The following is a 25,033-nucleotide window of genomic DNA, read 5'->3' as shown; positions in this document are numbered from 1 at the left end:
AGCATATGATAATTTAGCAGTACAGTACATTATACAGAAAGATAGTATAGGGAGACTTCCTATAGTATATTTACAAATGAAAAGGTAGTTTTGTTATTTTTTTTTAAAAAGAGGAATGCTTTGCTTAACATTGAAGTATTACATTCAAAATAATGAATATGTTGTATTGTGACTAAAACATAGGTATTTATATGTTTGCCCTACCATATTTTTCATAAAAAGGTGCCTTCTAAAGGCTTTTTTTGCTACAAATCTAGGAAATCATACACAATAGTCTTGAAGCTGAAAATGTCTGAGTACTGAAGCCACAAACCTTGTGTGAGAACTTCAGGTGGAGGAAGAAAAGAAATTGAACAAGTCCTTAGTAACAAAAAAGACCTAGAAATGCTCTCTAGTGTAGGAAAATTAGATGGGAGGGTGGTACACTTCACCTTGCAGCAAGACCCCAGGTCTGTTAAGGAAGAGGTACATGAGTGATGCTTGCACTCCCTTGCTGATGAGCCAAGGGACCTCGCTTCTGTACCACAGCCACCACGTTGTGGCACCTCACCCAGCTTCTGTTCTGTCCCAGCATTGCCTCACTGGGGGCTGCCAACATGACCAACAGCCCTGAGGCTTCCCCATTGCCAAGGGGTGAGGGACGCAGCTGGAGAGTACCTTACAAACATTGTCTAATGAGCTTATAAAGCTCAATTGCAATCATAGTGAAGTATGAATGAATAACAATTGGGAAAAAAAAAAAGGCAGGAAACAACAAAACCAAACCAACCAAACCTCTTAAAAATGCCAAACATGAGTTGTTTGTTTTTTTTTTTCCCCAACCTCGATACGATGCAGGCAGGTGTGAAATCTGAAGTGCAACAAATGCTTGTGAAATCTGGAAGCCTTTTGCACACGGCTATAAAATGTAAAAACTGACCCTTGGTAAAAAGTGCTTTGTAGTAATATAGAATTTGTCTTATGTCTGTGAGAGAAATAATCTTCTGCAGAGCCCAGTCCTACGCCAGCCAAGGGAGTCCTCTCCATTCCTCATACCACCGCCTCCTATTCTTCATAAACCCTGCCCAGGAGGAAAGCAGAGAGCAAAATATTTAAACCATGAAGGAAACAACTCCTTTCCAAATAATTAAAACCCAGAAGCCAGAGGGTTAGCCTCTGCTTAAGTAAGTTGGGAAGCTATTGACATGCTTGGCTGCAATGAGTGGGACATGCAAGATGGGGAAATCCACATCCAATAGTACTCTAACCACTGGAGAATCTCTCTCTTATATGCAAGCATGAGGTAAATCATAGTTGTACATCTGTATTAGAATGGATAGTAAGTTAGCAGTATGTCATCTTTGGAATAATACCAGGCTCTGTGTTAGTTTTCTAGCTTACGCCCTGAGGAACAAACCTGGCAGCCTTGTTTGCTGCAAACTCTAACGTGCTCAAGCTCTTTGGGTGAAAATGTCTTGCATAGAGCAGGAGCAGTGCTGTTCTGGAGAAGAAATCTGCATTTGTGCTATTTGCCTTTATATTCCCTGTCTTTCCCTGGGGGGGTAACTCAGCAGGTTTGGGACAGCTGGCCCCAAGGGCACTGACCAGTTGTTTGCTTAAACCAAGTCACTGAAATAAACTGGGCTCTTTGTGTCTGAAATATCTCCTTGTTGCACTTGGTTTGGGCTGTGGAGGAGCCTGAGAAGAAGGTGGGAGCTGTGCCAACAAACAAACCTAAACAACCAACAAAACCTGATGGCTTGCCATCAGCTGCATAGATCTCTGTAAGGGGAAAGGTAGCAGTGCATCTTAGCGTTCCCTGCAAATGATGCAATAGCTAAAATTGGCCAAGGCCTGTGGCGTTAAGAGTTGTAGGTTTTGAAGTTTTGCAACTGAAATGAGTGGCATAAAGTAGGGCAGCATAATCCCAGCTCTGCTGACTGCTTTCCTTACAATTGCGTGGAAGTAATTTGGCCTTTCATCTTGGCTTCTTAGCTGTAATGAGGAGGTGAGTGCGCGTAAATAGCCAAGATCATCAGCTGAACAAAGAGTTCAGCAGAAAATAATGACTATTTATAGTTATAACACCTAATCCTAATCCTAAAATAGAAGCAAGGAGTGCATGTGGCAGGAAAGAAATTGCATCATGAGCATCCGTTTCTACTTATAATTTTGGCAATGAAACACATCCCCTGTGCTGGATGCAGCACTGGCGGTGTGTGCCCGTTCTCTTACCTGCCCTTCTCCTTCCATACTCGGTACCACTTCAGCAGCCTCACTGTGTTCTGGCGTTTGGGGTTCAGGCAGTGCTGCTGCTCACCTCTCACTTTCGTCCACAGGGTCACGCTGCAAAGGAAGCATGCAAGTTATGGGCACTGCAGACAGCCCCAGCCCATGGCTCTGCCTGCAGGTCACTGCCCGAATTGCTCAGGGCACTCACCCAGGCAGTGATGGGGCAGCAGGAGGTTTTCCTGCTGTGTTTTACTGCAGCCATTTGAGTTGTAAGAATGTTGGAGCAGATCTTCAGCTGTTATCAATCAGTGCACTTCAGTGCGTTGTCCACAGAGCCAGACTAAGTTGTAACAGATGAAGACGTACCCATTATTTTTTTGATCAGTGGGTTTGCTCTGTCTGCCTGTTAAGTATTTCCTTTTGAGTTTAATAGCTGGCTTAATTAAGGCTCATCTGGGCAGCCACAAGGTCTTTGCAGGAGGAGATGGTTCCCTTAGGCTTAACAGTGTTGCATCCGAGAGGAAAAAGATCAAACCTGGATTTTTTTCTCTTTATGCGATGATATTTTAAACACTTGCACATGGGTGGGTGCCTGCTGGGCCTCCGACCTCCCCTGACTGCAGGCACATCAGTGTGCCCGTGTCAGCAGCATTGCCTTGATGTCCCCTCAGTGCCAGGATGAGCCATGCTGCAAGGCAGAGCTCTGGCTGGCACTCTGGGTTTCTTCCTAGAGAGCTCAGTGATGCTGCCCTGGAGGCTCTGCCCCAGCTGGGGTGATGTGGGAGCCCTGGCACTGCTTCCACCGAGGGTGGCTCTCTGGAGGTGTGGGCTGTTTATGCTTCTCAGGGCTCAACACCAAGTGGTTTTCTGGTTTTGCTGTTCATTTGGTGATTGAGGAAACCCTACAGTTTTTTTTTTCCAACTGGCTTTATTTCATTTTCAGTAAATACCATCCACAAAAAGGAAAGGGTTTCCAGTTTACCCAAGATATTATAATGGGATTAGTCAAATGCTATTAGAAACACGAATAGACAAATAGCAGAAAACCAGAAGTGTGTGCATAATGAGATTCTGGCATGGATTGGTTCAGAAAGGAGCTGAGCATCTCCTGGCACAACCAGACAGCCTCGTGGGCTTTCCCAGCACACCCTCTGCTGCAGTGGGAATACCCCTGTGAGAAGTGAAACACTGCTCATTGCTGTCTGTTCAGCTGAGAGTCGTGCTGTGTTTCCCATTCCAGTGTTGTACACTGGGCTCAATTTCTTTCTGTTCGGTGAACCTTCATTCTTGCTTCCTTTCTCTGCTCTCCCTCCACCCGGTGTAACTGTCAGATAGCTCTTTCCCAACACACAGAATGGTCTTCTAGAGTCTCTGGGCTGCAGAGGATGGAAGAGGAGGGGTCACTGCTTCAACCTGTGGACCACTGCTGCCATCTCAGCCAGTGATGAGATGGCAGCCAGTCCCTTGGGTATCAGTACATGAGAGAGGTGGTGAAACCAAGGCACAAAGCATGCAGGTTTTAGAAAGCTTGAGGTTGGCATGAAGTTTCTCCATCCAGCAGCCATCTCCTTGGCGGTACCATCTGCAGTGACCCGTGCCAGACCTTGGCTTGAGCTTCTCTTATAACAGAACACACTGGATATTTCCAGAAAGCGATAGCCAAGCTACGTCACAGGAGGAGAGGAGCTCCTCTGAGAAGCAGCAGTGAGTGAAAGGCAATTCTGACCCTGCAGTGCAAGGAAGAGGAGGCAGACAATCTCTCAGTTGTCCATCTGAGAGGTGCATCATACAACAGGCGTTCTTCTTGGCTGAGATGCATTGCTTAGATGCCAAGCGTAGGTCTGTGAGACATCCCTGTGGTTCTTGGTGCTGAGGGCACAGCCCTGGGTGGCAGCAGTGGTGGTATGATGGGCAGTGCCATCTTGGGGTGCAGGCATGCTGCCAGGCAGGTTTAGTGGCATGTGCTTAGGAAGAGAGACTGTAGAAGCTGAGTTCCTGACCAAGGATCTGTCTAGGTGTGCTGCAGGGCCAGGCTGAGCAGGATGGATGCTGCAGGTCTCTCAGACCTTCAGAGGGCTCCCTCAGGTGGCATCTCAGTATCTGAGGTTCCTTGTGCCAACACCATCCCTGATATATTCACTTCTCCAGCTCTGGGTTAAGCAGCAGATATGTTCCGCTCTTGGAGATGCACAAAAGGGATGGCTGCTTTCAGACAAAGTGTTAAACCTCCCTCTTTTTTTCCTTCCAGAGGGGGAAAAAGTGCCTCCTACTTGGTGTGCCATGAATCCAGATAGGCTTTAACCAGGGCTAGGACTCAGTTCAGCTCTCACCCTGCACCACTGCTCTGCTGAGGGGTGTATGGCCAAAGATGCATTCCTTCCTAAACTGCATCCACACCCCTCCTAATCTGCCAGACCTCATTTCTATCATGTTTCGCTTGTATAGGGTACAAGAGCTTTTGAGGAAAGCAGGAGGGGAAAGCAGCTTCATCAACTCATTTTAAACAATCACCACAGCAACAAACACTGGGCTGCAGGAATTCAGCTCTTCTGTGCCTCGGCCGGAGACTCCCAGATCCCTTGGCTCTGAATATTAATTTGAGCTCGTTCAGGCTGCAGTGGGGCGGCTGGGAAGGCAGCGATGGCAGCATGTTACTGGCCCATGGGTGTCTCCAGGAGCATGGGAGAGTGATGGGACAGCTCTGTCCCAGCAGCTGCTGCAGCTCTGTGGGCTTAAATAGCATTGCTTTGCATTTGCATAGCTCTCTGCTGGGATAGCAACCCAAGCAGTGGGGATTTCCCAGTTTCCTGATGGAAAAGGAGAAGTTGCATGAATGAAATCTATTCCACACGTGGTGTTCTCCCTTCTGCTGGCTGCCAAGCTTGGCTCGGCTGCTCACAGGGATGCTGGTGTCAATGTGGAGAAGCCTTTTGCAGATTTCCAATCCTGTGCCACAAAGCTCTGCTGCCCTGGGCAGCATCTCTGCAGGGGTGGGTTCAGCTCTGGAGGCATCACCATGGTTGTGCAGGTAGGGTGGGCAGAATGGGACTGGCAGGATGGGGCCCTGGGGATCTTATGGTGCAGGGCAGGATGCTGAGGTCCTTTCTGTGGTCGTGGAGCAAATACCAGAGTGAAGTTATCTGTAGCACTTTGGGGTGTGTGGTTGCACTTGGACCCTTTTTTCTCTGTTGTAGGTGGTGAGTTTGTTGCAGTCTTCTCAGTTATTCTGGTCATTATCCAGCTCCGTGTGCTGGGGTTTCGTGGGGCATTGAAAGTTAGCCAAAGCAGGACAGAAAACCCCCTCAAACCACTCATTTAAAATGGGAAAGAAGAAAACCACTCCATTAGAGATGCTGTCAATGCCTGTGGCTGCCTTGCTTTGCTGTGCATCGTTCCGAGGCTTCCAGCCAGCATCGCTCAGGGCTGGTAGTGCAGCTCAGAGGAGAGTTCTGTGCTGGGTGATCCCATGCAGCACACAGGGCTGTGTGTTGGTCTGAGCACTCTGGTTGGGATGAAACTGTGCAGAAGCAAATCCTGCTCTTGTTCTCACTTTGCTCAAAAAACTTTGAATAGTTCTGGATTTTACAGCAAGTTGCTTGCCGTGGTATTGGTCCCTGTTCTCACTCAAACCTATTCTCCTTCTACTGCTACCTGTTCTGAATATAATCCCTTGAGCAGACAACAGTGTCAAAAACTGATAGCAGAGTTTTTGATCAGAATTACACATTTATCAGAGACATCAGAGGCTTTTCCTGGGAGCTGGCATGCCAGAGAATGATTAAAAACAAAGAGCAAAGAAGGATCTCACGGTGTAAAGCAATATAATTCAGCTGACAGTAAAACAGAAAGGAAAAAAAATGAAGGGAAACTTACATAATCATCTCCTCCACACAAAATGGGTACCTCGGTTTTATTTCCAGCTTCCGTACATTAGAGAATCTTATTTTCGGCCCTTTCCTCGAGCACTTGCACTTTACACCTGGAAGAAAAAGCATTTGCTCATCCTCCTGTGTGCCCAATGTCCTCCCCATCCTGTGTGCCTGCAGGCTGCAGCCTGTTCTGCCAAGCCCTGATGGGAAAAGCTGCATTTCATGTTGCTGCTGTGCTTAAAAAGAGTGTTTCCTTTGCCACAGGTAGCAGCTCCCCCAAGAATGTATTTTAGAGCAGTTCTCAAGCTCGGTAAATAGGAGAGCTTTGTGAAGCGCACCTGCTGGGATTGGATATAACTGTATTGAGCAGGAGGAAATGGAAATGTAGGAATTCACGTTAAACTGAAAAAGCAAATGCCCTTCTCGGCTCCTTTCTCATTTTGCTCGTGTCTCACTCACAGTTTGGAGCACTTTCAGTCCTTTTTCTCTCACGGATGCTGCGGTGCATTTGCAGCCAGACAAAAGCTGAGCGTTTCTTTAGCCTACGGTTTTGTGCACAGCAGAAAACGCACCCTGGCAAAGGCAGTGGGATTCGTGCACTTCAAACTTGGCTCTGTTTTCCCTGTGCGAATCGCCATTCGTTTTGGGGGGGGAGATTCGAGGTGTGCCCCCAACAGCGAGGGCACAGGGTGCAGCAAGGGCATGGGGTGTGCTAGGAGGATGCAACTTTGTATTATTATTATTGCTTTTACCTTTTAAAACAAAAAAATCTCAAGGCTGCCTCACGCTGTAGAATCAATAAATTATTTGTACTGACACGCAGGGAATTGTCCTTTTCGGAGGAAAATACGGTGCGGGGGAAAAAAAAAAAAAAAAACAAAAAAAACAAACGCACCCTGGAGAGAGCTTTAAACGAGAATAGGCAAAAATCCTCTTACCTTCTGCACTGGCTAAGCACATCGCAATGAACAGCAGAAGCAAGGCTGCTGTCAGGAGCTTCATGGCGAGCCGGCAGGTACCCGAGCGCACGCAGCGGGGTTCGGTCTTGCTTTCCCGTCCTCGAGGTGGGAAGAAGCGGCTGCGGGAGGTGCTGCTGCCCGAGCTCTGCCGCGTTCCCCCCCGCTCGTCCCCTTTTAAATGCTCTCCCGCTGCCCGTGCTGCCGCCTCATTAACATGCGGGGCCGTGCGGCTCCCTCCGCTCCGCAGCCCCGGGGGGAGAGGCGGGCGGGCGGCGGGGAGGGACGGGGCGGGCGGGGGGACGCGGCGGCCGCGGCTCCGTTGGGCTTCTGGCGGGCGGCCGCTTTGGGAATGGGGGTCTGAAGGGGCTCACCTGGCTGCGGGAGGCGCCTCCGATTTGTAGAGAGGAGGGAAATTGGGTGAAATGGATGATGAGGTTAACGCCGGGCTCCTGAGGGCGTTAGGTGGGTTTGGCGTGTGGGGTATTTCAGGAAATCAGTTTTAGGGTAGCTTGAGCAAACGCTCAAGGAATTTTTTTGCGAAGGTAACAACAGACAGAAACTTTGAGGAATATAAGAGTGTTCCCTCTGCCTTGCAGAAGCTGACTCTGATTTCGCTATTGCTGTAAGAGCATCCTCAGCATCCCAATTCCACACTTTTGCCTGCGGAGCTGAACGAGGTGAGGAGCGGTCAGGTCCCCAGTTTCATGACGCATTCAGAGCACGGTGCTAATAACCACCTTTACCAACTCTGGCTAATCTCAGCACCCTGCTCCTATACCCACGCACACCCAAACCGACCCGAGCCGTACCTCTGGCTGGGGAAGCCCTGCCTTACTCTCCCAGTCCCATTACACGCCTTCAGCCCCATTTCCATTTGAAGTTTCCCACCCGGCTGTTTTCCTCCCATTGGCAGCGGCCGCCCCGCCGCGTTCCGGCCGGGTGTTGGCAGGCATTGAGTACAGCCGTACCACACGCAGGCTGCACGTTGCACGCAGGCGGTTTGTCTGCCTTGTTCCAAGAGCTGGGTTTCATGCGGGACGTGCCGACACGCCGAGAACAGCCTGCTTCGGGGAGCCGGGGGACGTGGCATGGAGGCTTTTGGGGTTAAAAAGCTCATTTCTGGGTAGGGCTGTCGGTGCGTGGAGGTGTGGGAGTGTTAGTTAGGCTTTTGGATATTTGGGCTGTGTGGTTCTAAAGTAGTTCCTGAGACTGAATCCTGCTGGGGAAGGTTTGCTCTGGGTGTAGTTCAAAACTAAAGGGATAGGGTTGTGCCGTGGCCTGGTGATAAAACTGGGAGAGCTCAGTGCAAACCTTTGAAAGACATTGACTGCACCCTGTTCACGTGAGGAAGGAAAAAACTGAAGGAGAGTGGAAAAGGCAGATCCCAGAACAGTTGCTGGCTGTGGGGAGGATGCTGGCAGGGCACTGGGAATATACAACTTAAATCTATCCCTGGCCCTGCTGCAGCCTGGGGTCACTGCTTGCTGTGTGTGTGTGTGTGTGTGGGAGCAGCCCAGGGCTGTGCTTGTCCCAAGTAGAAACAGAGCTGTGGGAAGGGAAAGCCATCCTCCCTCCCCTCTGCTAATAAAAATTGGGTTCAGCTTTAGCTGTTGGCAATTTGAACATCCCCCAAACTGGGAGACTCACGTACAGGCTGCAGGAAAGGAAATTCTTGAGTTTTCCAAGAGCGAATCCTCTTGTTTTTATGACTCTTGTTAACAAGTGTTGGAGGAGCCAAGCTTATAAGCTATGTAATAAGCAGAGTGCTGCTTTAGTTCTGATTTAGGTGGAGAAATGGAGGTGTATGAGATGTGTGTGGGTATGGTAACTGCATGCTGTGTGCCCAAGCAGTTTGGTGTCGCTGTGCCATGTGCTGACCTTGACAGTAATTATTTCTGATAGCTCAAAGGTGTCTCTGGCCACGGAGAGGCAGATTTTGGCAGCCACGTCTGGCTGCTTGTGACACCTGCTCCATCTCCAAATGTCGGTCACAGAGTAAGAAGAAGGTTTGGCAAAGGGTTTAAGGGAAGGGAAAGGTACATGGGCTGAAAGAGAGGGGTGGTTGCAAAATGGCCATGAAGCTGATGTTATTTACTGTTGTTGGGGCAAAGTGCCGTGTTTAAGAATCTCCTCATCATCTGGCTGAGAAGATTAAGCATTTGGAGTGATGTGACAATGTGACACAGTCCCTGGGTATCATATCAAGAATCTGGGGAAGGAATCAGGCTTGAATTTTCACTCATATTCAGAACTAAAGAGCACAGATGAATTGTACGTTGTACAGAGTTTTCTCTTGGATGGTGCAGTTAATTTCTTGAGATTTTTAGGCTGTGTAGCCACTTTGTGTTCAGCATCAAATGCAGTGTGCGATGTGGGTGAGACGCAGAGCCAGCAGAAAACTCAGCCCCAGGCTTGAAGTGAGTGGAGATTGCCTCAGATTTGGGCAAACAGATCTGGGAGCGTGTCACAAGCTGCTCTCGTGGTGCTGTCCTCATTCGTTGGAGGATGTGGTCAGGGATGTGGTCAAGGCAGTGTTTCCACCTTTTGCTCCAGACAGCCCTTTTCTTGCCTCCATAGCAGTGCACAGTAGTTGTGTCATCCCTGATGTGTTTGTCTATCGCAAGTTGAAAGTCAAAGCTTTAGATTTCATCTTTTGTCTCGGGAAACATGAAACATAATTCAGGGAAAACAGCTGCGTTCCCTTCTGTGGAGTTTCACAACGGATGAATTTTGCAAAAGAAGCCTCGTATTGTTTTTGCAGTCACTGCTTTCTTTTGATATTTTCCTTTTATTTTTATTTCCATTATGAGATTAAACTCGAGACTCTGCTCCTTCTCCTGGGAGCAGTTTTAAGACGGCTCTCTTCACAGACCTGAATTATTCACCAAGCTGGAGTTTTGTGCTGAGATCAGAACGAGTTGGTCTCTTGTTGTGTGTGGGAGCTCTTTGAAGCTCGTCATCATGAATCATTAAAAGGGCTTCAATAGCATGGCCAAGCGGAGACCTGATGCTTGGGGTAGGTGATCTGAGAATCACCTTGAGATGCAAACAAAAGGTTTAATCCTGACTTTCGTGGCGTTTTATGTTGAGAAAATAGTGAGTTGTGTTTAAGTTCCTCCTGGCTCACTTCCTTGTCTGCTACAACTTACCATTTGTTTTTGTGTGAGAGCACAGTTTGCATTGACAGTTCTTTCAGTTTCAGTTTCTTTACAGTTCTTTCAGTAGGCATCTGAGCTGAGAATCATTGCAAGCATTTATTTTTGCATATTATCACGCAATGCGTTGGATTGGCAAACGAGGCAGCTGCTGTTAACCTGCTTGGTATGGCACTGAGACTCAGTTCCCTTCTCCCTTTCCTAAATGGTTTTAATTCTTGGTGCTGCACCGCGCGTTTGGGCCAGGATGCTGGATGGCTGTCCTTGTCCACTGCATCCTTGGAGCATTGCAGGGGCTGAGTAATAACTCACGGGTTGGTTGGAGAATGTTTCATAGAATCATTAAGATTGGAAAAGACCTCTGAGACCACTAAGTCCATCCCATCCCCACTACACCCACTAATGAGATCCCCAAGTGTCACATCTGCACGCTTTAGAGCACCTCTAGGAACAGTGACTCCACCACGCTCACCTGTGCCAGTGTCTGACCACTCTTTTAGAGAATAAATTTTCCTTAATATCCTACCTGAACTTCCCCTGGTGCAATGTGAAGCCATTACTTCTCATCCTCTACCAGTTAATGCCACATCTCTGAAAAGACAGCGGGTCTTCTGCTAGCCCATCAGCCTAGGGCTATTTACTACCGCTTATGGCAGCAAAAAGAGCAGAAGGTGATCCATCATCACCCTGGACCTGTTGCGCTGTACCTCTAGGACACATCTGCAGCTCTGTAGGGACTTTTGCAAAGCACTGGGTTGTTCCCTACTCTTTGAGAAGATCCTTCGCATCAAATGATGGAGTGATTGCTTTCCTTACTGCTTGCCATTGCCCTGTAACTGTGGCAACAAAACTATCCAGGATGGAGAGTTAAAGCTATTAGATCAAATTCTTCATAATTTAAAGCCTTTGCAAGCTTAATTATCCCTGTCTGCTGCAGCTAGGTTAGGTGCTGCCCATCTCTTCATTTTCTGCTGAGCTGTGTCTTGGTAATGATGGGTATTTTTCATATGCTGAGTGTTTTCACCCCTTGGGATAGAAAGCATGTGTAATGTCTTTAAAGATAAACAAAATGAATGAGCTAACGATGCAGACTTCGAATGTTTAATGGAAGATTAGTAGGCTGCCATCCATCATAACATCGTGCAAGGATGGCACGTTGGAGAGCTGATGTGATGAAGTAGAACTGGTGTTTGTTGCTGAAATTAAATGAGAAATCAGCAAGAGAATAAGGTGGGGCTGATAAAATGCACAAATATTGAATGCAACGATGTTGTAGGGCTGCACACCAGCACTGGGAAGGGACAGGGCTTGTAAAGCTGCTATGCATCCCCCCCTGCTCTCTGCTCCAAATTTAGGGCTCCACTGCCTTCACTCTCAGGGACAAAGCTGTGTCCGGCTCACGGTTATTTCCTAGGGCCTTTGGCAGCCTCTCCTGGCAGTTGGCTGGCTCTAAGGCAGGCAGTTGTTGCTAAAGTGATCTGGAAACAGAATGGAGCCTTGATGCTGCAGGGGAGGGCTGTGCCTGGTGGTGATGGGTCCACGGTTGGACTGGTGATCTTACTGGTCTAAAAAGAACCAGCCTTAATGATTCTAAGATTCTATCATTCCAAAACTGTATTCGTGTAGCAAAGGCACAGTAATGCAGCAAAATGACTCTTGGGGTTGCACAAAGTTGAGAAGCACTGAATTAACCAGAGCAGAAACTCTCAGCATGTTAGCACTTCTTTCCTTACATACTGAGGTGTGCCTGGCCCATACCTGAGATCTCCCCAGGTCTCACTGAGTTGGTGGAGAAATTTCAGAGCAGCTGATCTTTATGGGAGTGGATGTGGATTTATGGATGTTCTCTGAGATTAGGGTACCTAAGAGTTAATGTGAATTTCAATCAAGAGGACATTAAGAAGTGCAGAGGGAAAACAGATTAGCTGTCCTCTTGCTTCGCTCTATGAGATGAGCCAAGAGAATGTGATGAGACCAACGGAAAAATAAAAGGAAATGTGAAATCAAAGGAAATGCCACTTCAGGGGTTATTTCATATATTGAGAAATTTTCCCTTCAGAGGATCAAATATTCTTATATTTTTAGCAGAGCTAGATAGATTTTTGTTGTAAGTTGTGATCCTCTGCAGGGGTTTAGGAGGCAGTGGCCCACCTCAGATGGAAGCAGTGGGATGCTGCTAGATGCTGCCACGGGGTTGTGGTGTGAGATGGGGGCTGCCATCATCTCAACATCAACTGGCCAAGAGCAACTCGTGGGGGCTGAGCAGCACACACCCTCCTTCTTCCGGCTGTTATCGAAGAGGCATTGCAGATGCTCAACAATATCATGGACAAAAAGACCTTCACCATTCCAAACAATGTCAAAAACCTTGCACTGGAAGCTGCAAGAATTATTGTTGTGTTCTTGGACTGGCATGCTTGCCCTGTCCCTTTGGTACTTGTGAGCGAAGGTTCAGGTTCTTGCAGCCATCTGCCAGCTCCTGTCTGCCTGTGCACACAGTCGGGTTTTGCTCCTGCCCTGACACACAAGCCTGGTCTCAGGTCTCAACCAGCTGGCTGACAGCAGGCAGGTGCTGCCGGAGGCCAAAATGAATGATTTATCTCTGTGCTACTGTCACCGTTTCTTAAGACTGAAGTCTCTCTAATTAACTCCTTCGCCTTCATAAATTCTTTATTGACATTTGTATCTCTGGTGCTTTGCACATGTTTGCTGGTTGGGCACTGGTTTCCCTTCCAGGCGTTGCTGGTGGGCTCTTCTTTCCACTTAGCAATGCCTTTAGTTGTGCTGTGCAGCACTCCTCCTCTTACCACACTGAAGTTTCCATAGCTTTTTGGGGCATTTCAGCAGTAAGAACACCTTGGTTTCATTAACAGGCTCCAAAACTGAAGCTTCTCCCAAATGCGAAGGACATCATTAAAAAGGTTTTAAACAGCGATTGCTCACCATGTCTGCACGCAGTGAGTGCCAGCAGCACAGAGGCCAGCTCTGTGCAGTGCAAGCCTTGCCAGCACTCTGCTTTCTGTATCTGTGCCTGTTGTTTTGATACCTTGCAGTTGGAATATTCCAATTTCTCCAATTGCGTTTTGTTCCTGGCCTGGGAGGAGATCTGTGCAGCCCACCCTTCTGCTCTGTGAGCACCAGGTGGGACGGCTGTCCTGCAGATGTTGGTCCTTGCCAAGGAGAATTGGGATCATTGGCTGCATCTTCAAAGGCCTGCAGTGCTCCTCACCAGGGGAAGGTCAGCAGAAGAGTGTCGCCTGGGAGCTGCTCTCTGGAAGTGAAAACGAGATGCTGGATTGGCTCCTGAGTAGCAAAATGCACTTTCTGAGCATGAGAAGCAGCCCACACAGTCTTTAGATGTGTTTGTACCCAAAGCAATGCCTTTACAGAATCACAGAATGGCCAGGGTTAGAAGGGACCTCAAGGATGATGAATCTCCAACCCCCCTGCCACATGCAGGGCCACCAGCCTCCACATTCAATACAGCTCCAAATGATGCTATCGGCTATGGTGCAAGAAGGGGAAAAGGCATGATACGTCTGCCTTCCTCAGTGGCCTGGTGCTGTGTCCATGGTCATGCTAGCTGGCTGGTGTGACCCTTCAGAGCAATGTCATGACTGATTTGACTCATTGTATGCATTTTTCCTTAAGAACCTCTTAAACTGGACCAGCTTAAGCTAAGCATTCACTTCCATCCACCCCTCACCCCCATGACTATGCACAATGGCATTTCCAGCTATGCTGAAGTTCTCATAAACTTTCCTTTCATTCCTTATGGGAACTCTGGACACAGCAGCAGACAGCTGTGGATATATAGCACCTTAATGTCACACTTCAAGACATATGAGCTTTCAGACACCTCTGGACCTGCTCTGTCCATTGAGTATGAATGGCATTAGGGATTTCTATGCCAGCCCTTTCCTTCTGTGCTGCCTCGTGTGTAATTCAGGTTCTTGGATTTGCAGAGATGGGAATTTGGCTGATGAGAGAAGATGGGGGGGTGGGGGGAGGGAAGGTGTTTTCTCAAGTGTCAGCCCGTTATTTCAAGGGATAATTTGTGCCTCTGTTTGTACAGATCTATCTATGGCTGGAGCATGATAAGACAAGCTGATCTTCAACATTCTTTATCTTCTGTTCTGTGCTGCTAGGGAGACAATTTCCAGAGCGAGGCAGCTGAATTTTGCACGTAGTGTATTTCCAGCAAATATCATCGTGTTACACGTTAGGTCTGAATTCATAGGTTTATGGTCATTGGGGAACACAAAGGAACAAGAAGCAGGTAGAGGCTTATGATAGCCTTCAGTGTAATGCCCTTTGCTTTGTCTTCAGCTCCAAGAGAAAGAAGCAAATGCTGTCTGCAGTGCATCAGGGCCATGGCTTAGTGGCTGTGGTGTGCATGGGCTGGCAGGTGGACTAGATGGTCTCAGTGGTCTTTTCCTTAATGATTCTGTGATATTTATGAAGGCTGCTGGCAGTTTGTCACCGCTGTATTATGCATGCAGGGATTTGTAATACAGCCTGTGGCTCTGCCTGGAGGCTGCCTTTAGAAAGATGGGGGCTGCAAAGACTGAAATATCTTAAGGGCTTATTTCTGCCATCAGTTGTGCTTTCCTGCTTCTGTTCCCAGGGTGGTGCCCATGGTGGTCCTGTTCTCTGTGTGTCTCTGTGCTCCTGAAGCTGCTATCCCCTCACCTCACTCATCCCTGTCTGCAGAACAGCAGTGCCCCCATACCCTAATGAGACAGGGTGAGGGTGAGTGGCTTTGTGGCCATGCAAAGTTCACAAACTATTCAAAGAGCTAATTTTACTCTGAATTAATGTGAAACTTTCTCATACTTGGGCAAGTCAACTTTTGCTTCCCAAGGCACTGACTCACGGTACTCCAATAATAACCTGACATATATGCAGGTGCCATGGCTCCTCTCCAGCCCACACTCCTGGGTTTTTCTTCCTGGAGGGAATCAAAGGGCACAAGGACAGGGTGGCAGGATTTAGTGGCTGGAAATGCTTCTCTCAGCAGGGAGGTTGGAACTGGATGATCTTTGAGGTCCCCTCCAACACATTCTGTGATTAAAACAAATCTTGGTAAGGTGCTGGTCTCTGTCACCTGGGTTAATGTGCTCATGCTGAGAGACACTCCAAAATAACCCAAACACCAAGCCCAAGATACAATCAAAGCAGGAAACTTCAAGTACAACAGCTTTCTGCGAGCGGCAGCTGTGCTGGGAGCTGAGGTTTAAACTGCAGTTAAAGAAGTTCATTGCAGTAGTTTTGAAATATGGAGCTATAAAACCCCAATTTTCTGCGTGCAGAGCTAAGTGTGTTCCTCCATATTTCTTCTGCTGAATGTTAAGTGGATCAATTGTACTGAGGTCGCCTTGATATGTTTATGTATTTTTTTTCCTAGTGGAATTTAATTCAACACAAACTACTACATTTCCTCCCCCCATAGTTCCTCGTTTAGGTGCTGGTGCAAGGAAAAGTTGAGAGCAATAAGAAAATACTGGAAGCTAAATAAATGTTCCCTAATCTCCCTTCAAGCCCAGACTGAAATGTTATTAGTACTTTTAGGCTTGTCTGGATTAGTTTCTTAAGAAGCTGAAACTGAACAGATCTAAATAGATTATTAATTTAGTAAAACACGACCTCTCTGGGGACTGAGCCAAAGGGGAGGATCACATTGCTTGGCTTTTCCACCCTGTACGTGCTTTTTTTTGTGGGGGGATGTGACCCTCTTCTAAACTGGTGATGAACTGGTGTGAGTGAGGAGTTGTGTTGTGTGGGCACCATGTGGGGCGAGGGGCAATGGGAGCCTTTGGCCTCTCCTCCCCCTTCATGTGATGCTGGCAGTGTATCTGGTTTAAGACATGGGCTGGGAGCTGCCTCTACCACAACTGCCCTCTACCACAGTGCTTATTTGAATCTTAGGTTATTAATGGTGCTTTCTAGCAGTGTGCTGCTGTGGCTGTGTTCTCTGCACCTGAGCCATGCCCCAAAAAAGAGAAGGTCCTCATAGTCAAGGAATTTAAATTTAATAAGTGAGGAGGGGATATAACTGAAGAAGTTTGGCTGCCCATAAATAAAAGCAGACCCACCTGAAAGCTTCTTGCTGTAGAACATGGAAGGCCAGCTCCTGCTGCTGCTCCTCAGTCCCCATCCCATAGCACTGTGTGGCTGTGAGGAGGGTGGCTTTGTTGATGTCATTGGAGCCTGGTTTGGCTCCATTTGTCCCATGCTGGAGGGATGCGGTGGGTCCTTCCCCCCTCTTGCTGAGTGTTGATTGCAGCATCTGGTCGCAAGTGTGAGAGGAATTCCTGGTGGGCTGGAGTATTGGTGGTAGGGAAGAGATTCTGTTTTGTGAGGTTTCTGTAAGTGACACCTGCATTTCAGCAGCTGAAGTGCCCCAGGGCCGTTTGCTTTCTCATTACTGGAGGGTTTTTTTTAACCCTTTCCTCAAGGATGGCTCCCATTCCTTGGGATTTAGTGCTGACTTTACATAGAGAAGAGCTTGCCTGCAGAGCTCAAACTGAATTGATGGCACTTCCCTCTTTTCCCCAGGGATCGCCATGGTGGGATCTGGCTGCCCCTTAGCTGGCAGTCACACCTCTAAGCCAGCCATGCAGGAGACCTCTGCACCTCAGCCTCCACAGATAACTGATGGATGTTGAGTTGGGCTTTGGACATGGCTGTCCAAAAAGATTTGTCTTAGGTTCTTTACAGTGCCAAAGCTCCTGCTGAATATCACAAAGCAGGAGTAGTACTATACGGTCTGCATAAATGGGTCAGTATTTCAATGATTTAGGTCACTTTGTGGAAAAGAAAACTTGCTCGTATTTAGGGACAAAATATTTTCACAATTGCTATGAATCTGTCAAAGAAAATACAATTCCCTGGTCTTTAAGATGTTAGGGAGGAAATCAAATGAAACTTGCTGCGGTCAGAATAGCAAAGCTTGGAAATGTGAAGCAAGCTGTCTCTTGCAGCAGCTATACCCACAACCAGCAGCAGTAAGTCTCAGCTTGAACAAAGTGGATTTTTCTGGGTTCTTTTTCTGTTTCCATAGTTTTCTATGGGGAAACGGAGTTTACACATAACATTGACATTGTTAGTATTCCTCCAGCTGCTTTCTATTTAGGGGAATGCGTGTGTCACATTTATCCTGTGCTCTTTAAATAACCACAATTTTATTTGTGCCTCCTTGTAACCTCTCTAAGTATAACACTGCTTTGGGAGGAACACGATAAATTTGCGTAAGATAACATGGAGTGCTGTATAAAATGTGAAAGGAAGGGAAGGGGGTGATAACGAGTAGAGCTGAGCAGAGTCCTTTGGAGAGCTTTCTGAAGGAAAATGGCCTTTTGCAAAAGCAATGTTTACAATGGACAAATTTCAGTGCCTTTTGGAAAAACAAAATTGTTTTCCTCGATTTACTGGAAAGGCACTTTTCAGTGTTTGTTCCTAGGAAGGGGCTGTTTGTGCTGGTGGGAGAGGAATCCGTGCAAGGTCTGGGGCTGGTCAGTGCTGTGGGTTTCCCTGAGGAAGAGGGGTTTTGGTCGCAGCCACTCAGATGGCTGCAGGCACAGGATGAGCCTGTTGGCCTGGGGGTGCTGCAAGAAACTGCCATGATTTTGTACTTAGTTTCAGCCCCTAGAGAGATGGAACTGAATCATTTCTGGGATGGTGCAGGGCACTGATGCAATTAATGCAACAGAAAGATTATTGTCTGGTTTGGATCTTTCAGAGTTTTTCTTTGATTTCAGAGCAAGATTCCAAGACAGCACATTGACATTGCTAAAGGTATTACTCTGATTCATGACTCGTTCACATTTTCCAGTAAAAAATAGTTTAATCCATTTAAGTCCCTTCAAAATTAATTGGCGTGTTTAGCAGTTTCCAGTAATAAATATTCTTACATTGTTTCCTGCTGAAAAGTTGCTTTGATTTTTTGTTTTTTTGTTTTTGTTTTGTTTCGGACGATCCTCCCCAGCCTCTGTTTGGAGAAATCACTCACTTTTAATTTGTTGTGTTCAGTGTTGGGCTCTGTGGGCTGCAGCTCTGTGGGGTGGGTACAGCATGTGCCAAAAAAACCCTGTTGGCACAGCAACACGATGTGATGGGTTTCTATAGAAGGGAGCTGAGCCAGGGCACAGCACAGTGCTGTAGGGCTGTGATTGGAAAGTGATGCTTGTAGCGGAGTGGAGCAGCTGTATTTATGGTAATTTCCTCTCCCTGTTGTGCATGGATCCCTTTACCTTCCCAGCGTCTGTAATTGCTGGGTTTGTCACGGGAGAGAAAATAGCAGGGCAAATATCTACCCCACTGCCTGCAAAATATTTACAAGTTTTCTTTAAGGAACTGCCACAGTGTATTGCTTGGTATTTTAATTGCTGGAATACATCACGGATGAACACGGTGCATGCTGTCCCTCAGCTTGTGGCTGCAGGGTTCTGACAGCTTGGAGGCATGCTCATAAATCCCATCATTTATGGGCACATTTCTTATGTCAAAGAGCACCACAAATCTCTTCCCAGAGAAAAATCAATCACGGAGTTGGGCAAGGCAGCTTTCAGCCCCTACTGTTCTGAATTGTTTGATTACCTGAAGGTATTCCTAATTTATTTATTTTCTCATCCATACAAATGCACGGCAAATCCCACTGAGTGGTCTGGTAAGCTTCTCTGCCCTAGGATGATGTTACTTCAGACCTGAGTTAAGTATAGACTGAATGTTGGTGAATGTTGCTGGTTGATGTTACGTTGCTATTCAATTGCCCAGGACTCTTCTAAAGTTGATTTTGGTGAATGGAGAGCTCCGGCTCTCCGGTGAAACCCTTTGCTCATTAATATTTGCACCGCATTCCCCATGAATACATGAAGTTCATATTCGTTTCAGAATTTCTTATGGGAATTGTGAAAATGGCTGAGAGAGTGCTGGGAACCTGATGGGCTGGGCAGGTCCTGACCACTTGGAGCTGGGAGGTCCAAGGACAAAGCTGGGCATGAACACACATCCCTTGAACAGCCCCTTTCCCGTTCACCCTGGACTCCAAGCACTGCACTGGAGCTCTCATGGCTGATTTATTTTAGATTCGTTCCTGCTGGCGGTGACAACTGACTTTGGGTGATCTGTGTGCTTAATATAACCGGTAGGATCCATGGGAAATGTTATTTATCTTGAGTTATGGACTGGTTAGGGACTTCTGTATCTTGCAATGCACAACTGGTATATAGATTTGAGTAAAAACACATACATATGTATTGTCAGCAATTTATTTCCAAGAATTTGCTTGTATTATCTTTTTCTTTGACTGAGTGCAATACAGCTGAAACTATTGACATGACAAAAAAAATAATGAAGTACCTATTGAGGATTTTTAGGTTCTTCTGGGATCCTTAAAATAAATTAAAAGATAATTCATGGGAAGGTATCAAGTGCATTCCAGACTCCTACTCATACTCTTCAGTCAAAGCAGTCAGGCCCACGCTCTTCCAGGGCTGTGCAGGAGATGTTTTGATTTTCACGCAGAGCTGGGAAACCAAAGAATAGAGAAAAATTGGAGCTAAATACTATGTTTATTTTGTCCTGAAAAATAGAGTTTCCAATGGGATTAAATACTGAAGTGATGTACTGCAGTAGGTATCTGTAGTTGGTACCTTCTACAAATCTAAGCTCTGCTGGTTCATCTACATGCAGGCAAACTCACATTCTCACTGAGCACCTGGTGCTGCTTGCTATGATTGTCCTCCACACAATTTTGCAAATATCCCTAAGCGTTTTTAAGTCCTTGTGCAGAGGGATGAGGCATCTGGCATTTGAACACCTTGATGAATAACACAATGTGCAGCGCACCGATGGAAATGGCCAGCAGATGAGTCTCAGTGGGGGATGTAGAGGCAATCAGGATGAGAAGCTGTCGGGTGGGATGGCCCACCAGCACAGCCCATTGCCCGTGGAGAGGTTTCTAGGACAACTGGTAGGCTTTGGGAGCAGTGAAAGAATGGAGTCAAAACTTCAAGTCAGATGAGGAGAAAATGAGTAACATCTGCTGGGATGCGTGAAAGAGTCATTTGTGCTCACTGCAGCCCCAAGTGTTGCTTGAGCAGCCCCTGGAGTGTGGGCTGGAGGAGGGGTTGTTAGGATTAATTTATGTGCTCGTTACAGCCGAGGCTTTGGACACTGCCCTGTGCTTCACCAGGCATTGGTGCCTGCATGGGGGCTTGGCTTCACCTCAGTGTTTTTGGGGAGAAAAGTCTCTCTTCTCTTTGGAGTCTGCTGAGAAGAGAGAGCCCAGGGATGCTGCTACTGTACCTTTGTTTATATTATCAGGTCATAAATTATGGATTTCTGCCATTCATCTGCTCTCCAGCCTTCTGAGCAGGGGTTGGAGCTGGGGACTCATTGGTGCATGGAGCTGCACGTCCTCAGCATCTCATCAGGGCTGCCTGCGGGCAAAATTCCTCTGCACTCTGATGGGAAGAATAAACCTCTCCGCTTCCCTTTCCGGCCCCTCTGCCAATTTGTTGGGTCAGCTTGTTGTCTGTAATTAGGCTATTTTTTGCTATGCAGAGAGTCATTGCAAGCATCTGAGGCAGAGGTAGCGAAGAGCCCAGAAGGCTGGCACCTGGGGCAGCTAATCAGGGCCACTTCACAAAGCTGGGATGTGGGAAGCACACAAAAGAGTGAGCAATTTTGAAAATGAGAACGAGCAGCCCTACATTTCTAACAGCAATTATGTTTTCACAGCTGTGCTGGTTGCCCCAAATGCATAGAAATCGAGTCAGAACCAAAATCCTCTGGCTCGAAGAAAATTAACCTTCATATTTAAGCTCAATGAGAAGTAAACTTACTTTCCCTTGAAATGAATAATATCGCCCTGAAAATCCTAGTGGCAAATTAAGTTGTAATTACATTCTTTGAATTAAAGTTTGTCAGTCAAAGCCTAACAAATAGAAACTTAGGCAAGGTGATAGATTATATTTGGAAGAAAATTTGACCCTGAGATACTGTTTTCTTGCTGAAGGTATGCCGAAGTTAATCTGCTGTAATTGCATCTATTGCCAACTTCTTGCATAAATCACAGAGACAACTCCAGAGCTGTTGATATAGTTCTTTCATTACCATCTCATTGCCACCATAGGAAGAGCAGGCCAGATCACATTTCTCAAGGACTAATCAAGAGTTACTGAATTACCCAGTAACTGTAAATTTTGCTTTGAGGGAAGTCAGGGAACGGTTCTGTGTAGATCCCACTCTGCCACAGCTGAGGAAGATTTGTAGGGAAGAGGAATGCAAGAGCTGTTCCCTTTTCATCAGCATAAGACACAAGATCTGTAAGCAGAGAGTAGAAGAGGGGCAGTTTTAGACAGCTGAGAACACTTCCCTACCCTTACAGCAACCTTCTATCCAGGGGAAACCAAAAATTAGTAGAGCAGCACGGTAGGTGGATGGTTGGATTGAATGATCTTGTAATCCTTTTCCAACCTTGGTGATTCTATGATACAAGAAGGGAGGGAGCAATTTCTTCTGAGCGTGCGATTTAATTTTTAAGCATGATTTTAAGGGTTTAACTCATGGTGGGTGACCAACATGCTCACTATGGGGCAGGAGGGCTGGCTGATGGTGCTCCAGATGTGGGAATTCTTCTGGCTTGAGCTTCTCAAAGAGCTTTTCAAAGCATGACCTAAGTCCATGCCAGGCAGTGAACATCAATGGCTTGGGAGCGTGTCCCTAAAACATTGTCTTAATTTCGTGTGGTTTTAAAAAGTAAGATGCAGGGGAATATTGGAGGTGGAGCTTTCTGTAGCCTACACGTGTCACTAATGTAATAGAAGTAGAGAAAGAAATTGACCTGCATTCCTAAAGTTATTAAGCAGCAGAAGTGGGGAAAAAAACAAGTCCTCTCCTATGCTTGACAGGTTTTTCCCTGAGTGACTATTACTTGTTACTTTGCATCCAAAATAGGAAATTATCAAGATTATGAAAAGCAAAGGAAATAGAGGAACTGACTAGGTAGTACATTGAGGAAAGGTTAAATCCTTCAGCAAACTCTGTCTCCTTACATATGATGTGAAATATTCCAGGTTTGATCAGCTGTAGCTTATTCTAAGTTCTTCATATTTCATTGTTTTTCTGCATTGGAAATGGGAGTAATATTTTTAGCCTGTCCCTATGTGAGATCAGATGTTCATCAGTGTTTTCCCTTCTCTTTCCAAGTTGACTGTTCCCCGTGAAGAATATTCAGGGGAAATTCATTTATTCAAAGGTACTCTGGCAGAAAGCAAAGGGTTAAAAAAGAATTCCCTTTGCCATTAATTCTGTACGCATTAAAGTCTAACATCTTGATTCATGCAGTTCTCAGCTCAAGTCAGCCCGAACTGTGACTGTAGGCATGTCACCATCCACCGACACATGGGCATCCCCTCCCTCCTTCAGCATGTACCCATATCCATGGCTTGGAGGTACGCTGCTGGGAACTGCAAAAGCACTGTGTTGTAGGTAGGATCCCAGAGGTGAACAGAAAAACGTTGCTGGTGCAGGGAGCCATTTGCCCATCTGTGGGGTGAGCTCTCACCCTTAGCTCTTCTTTGGCTGACGGTTGGCAAGCTGGCTGTGTTTGCCTTCCTGTGTCATTGCTTCTTGGCCGTCCTGTTTAAAACAAACAAATGTTGCAGAAGGCTTACCAAGAGACTGAAGAAAAAAGGAGAGAAACCAACGAAGCCCACCATTACTTTTGTCCTAAATTTAGTTTAGTGCATACGCACCCCAAGAGAATCTCCAACCCCTGCCGATGAGGTCCTTATGGGCTGGTCCAAAACTTGGGGGATGGCTCAGGAGAGCTCCTCAGCATTGCTACCAAAGATAGGAGCCCTTGGATTCAGCCTGGGAGACTCCAGCTGACTGTAACTAAACCCTGGATTTGTCACTCAGTCTTCGAGTGCAGATTTTCAGCTAACGAACACTGCGCATACGCTTAAATTCCTTGACTTTGAGTGTTACTGCTCTGCAGTAATCAGATTTTGTGCCTGAGATTCTTCTATATAAATATTTACAGCAAAACTTGTGGCTACTGGTCAGATGAGAATGTTTGTTGTTCTCAGCATTTTTGGGCACAATCTACCAAAGATTTACATGTGTTTCTAATACACAGTAACTTTCTACTGCTGGAAGGCCTTGGATTAAGATCAACTACAGAAATTGCTTCTAGAAGAAAAGGGTTAGGCAGAGTTTGACGTGCAGAAGGGTTTATATGCTTGTTGGTCAGAGGTTATTTTTTAAGGAGGCTTGGAAATAGGCAGGTTGCACACAGGAACATGGCTGCAAAGACTTTGGGCCAACTTGAGACTGTTCCCTCGATAGATAATAAACTGATATTTGTATATATATATATATATATATATATATATACATCCTCTCTTCTGCAGCTTTTGTAGGGCTTTGTGCAGAAGTGGGTTGGGTTTTGTGGCTCAGAACGGCACACAGAGACCTGGATGCTTGATGAGCACCAAGGGATGTCCAAAGAAAAGAGTTTCCAAGTGGGCAGAACAGTTGCTGTCACCTGAACTGGGACCTGGGGCGGGAACCAGATTGTCAAAAAGGAGCCCCATATCTGAACCAGATGGATGTTTTTAAGCTTGCTTGTATTAGGGAGCAAGAATAAGCAACTCTGTGTAATTTCAGCCTGGTGTAATGAGATTGAGTGGTCACACTCAGCAAAACAGTGTCAGAAGGAGAAGGGAAGATGATGCCTTCCTGCAGGAACATGAACAAATGCTCCCCATAAAAGCAATTTACTTGAACTGCAAACACTTATAATTTAATAATCCATGTTTTGATGGTAAGCAAAACGCAGAGTTTTCCTTGATTAGCCAATGAGAAAATTGCTGGATCTTATTCTGAGTCGAACCAGACTCCCCAAACTCTGGAAGAAGAACAACGTAGCAGACAGGCAGTGGATGCTTGGGGAGGTGATGGGGTGCCACATCCCACCCCTTGCCCATTGCTGCTGTGGCCAAACTCTGTGCTAGAAGCAGATCAAGTAGGGCTCAAGCACTGGCAGCCAACTTAATGTTCAGTGATAATTTTTTTTTGTTGTTTGTTTATTTTCCCCCTTTTAGTGGGGAAGTTACAGTCCCCAACTTTTTTTGCAGCATTATCCCTCTTTGGGTGTTTTGCAAAAAAGCAGTGGGGAAGTTCATGTTTTTAAACCGTGCAGCCTTACTTGTGGTGTTTGAAGTAAAGGGATCCTGGCAAAGCTCTCTGCTCATGTTCTTAGCATTTGGCTTCTGAGAATTTCTTGAAGGGCAGAAACATGCAGTGTGTAGAGGAAACATTTTTGGGATCACTCACCAGAAAGAAGGTGAGGAGGGCTCTGGGCAAAACACAGCTTTGATCTCACTGCTGTCATAGATAAAATTCCTTCTTTACATTAAAGAAAAGTGATCCTCTGTACTGTATTTGTCCTTCCTTCCCCACACCTACACATGGGACAAGTTGCTTTTTAACCCCAGGGGCCATATCTTTGAGGCAATCAGTAACTTGTATGATATTTCACTTGCTTGGCATCTCTTCATTCCTTCTTTTAGGCAGTGACAGATGCAATCCTGTCACTAGCAAAATGCAACAGGTAATAAATTAAGTTGTGTACAGCAGCGGTCTTCCTTAGTTTCCATGACTTGTTTGGGCTTGTTATGGCTGTCCACAGCCTCTCCACTATGTTATCATGAGAACAAAATTCCCTCCGGAGATGAGAAACGAGCAGTGTGTTGATGAGAAATAATACATCACATGTGAACTGCCCTTTTTCCTTTGCTTGGTTTACTAATTGTCAATGGAGCAGAGA

The 25,033-nt window shown here is 46.4% G+C and overlaps 1 protein-coding gene across 1 annotated transcript; it reads right to left on the bottom strand.

Moving 5' to 3' along the window:
• Nucleotides 1–797: 797 nt before the first annotated feature.
• On the bottom strand, nt 798–7,296 carry CXCL14 (C-X-C motif chemokine ligand 14). The gene is made up of 4 exons (XM_085236831.1): nt 7,019–7,296; nt 6,085–6,190; nt 2,215–2,325; nt 798–1,060 (listed from the first exon to the last, which is right to left on the bottom strand). The coding sequence occupies exons 1-4, from the start codon at nt 7,080–7,082 to the stop codon at nt 1,045–1,047; spliced, it is 297 nt and encodes a 98-aa protein (XP_085092957.1). The 5' UTR covers nt 7,083–7,296; the 3' UTR covers nt 798–1,044.
• Nucleotides 7,297–25,033: the final 17,737 nt, after the last annotated feature.

The sequence above is a fragment of the Meleagris gallopavo genome, chromosome 15 (assembly GCF_905368555.1).
Source record: "Meleagris gallopavo chromosome 15, MGAL_WU_HG_1.1, whole genome shotgun sequence".
Taxonomy (NCBI): domain Eukaryota; kingdom Metazoa; phylum Chordata; class Aves; order Galliformes; family Phasianidae; genus Meleagris; species Meleagris gallopavo.
Note: the sequence above shows the minus strand (reverse complement) of the source record. Positions and strands in the feature narration are given on the sequence as shown.

Excerpts from the sequence above, each read along its gene's own strand:
- CXCL14 (XM_085236831.1), bottom strand. The coding sequence starts at position 7,082 with ATGAAGCTCCTGACAGCAGCCTTGCTTCTGCTGTTCATTGCGATGTGC. Across the intron at positions 6,191-7,018 it reads GTGCTTAGCCAGTGCAGAAG|GTGTAAAGTGCAAGTGCTCG; the intron begins GTAAGAGGATTT and ends TTTTTCTTCCAG. Across the intron at positions 2,326-6,084 it reads TGTGTGGAGGAGATGATTAT|CGTGACCCTGTGGACGAAAG; the intron begins GTAAGTTTCCCT and ends CTTCCTTTGCAG.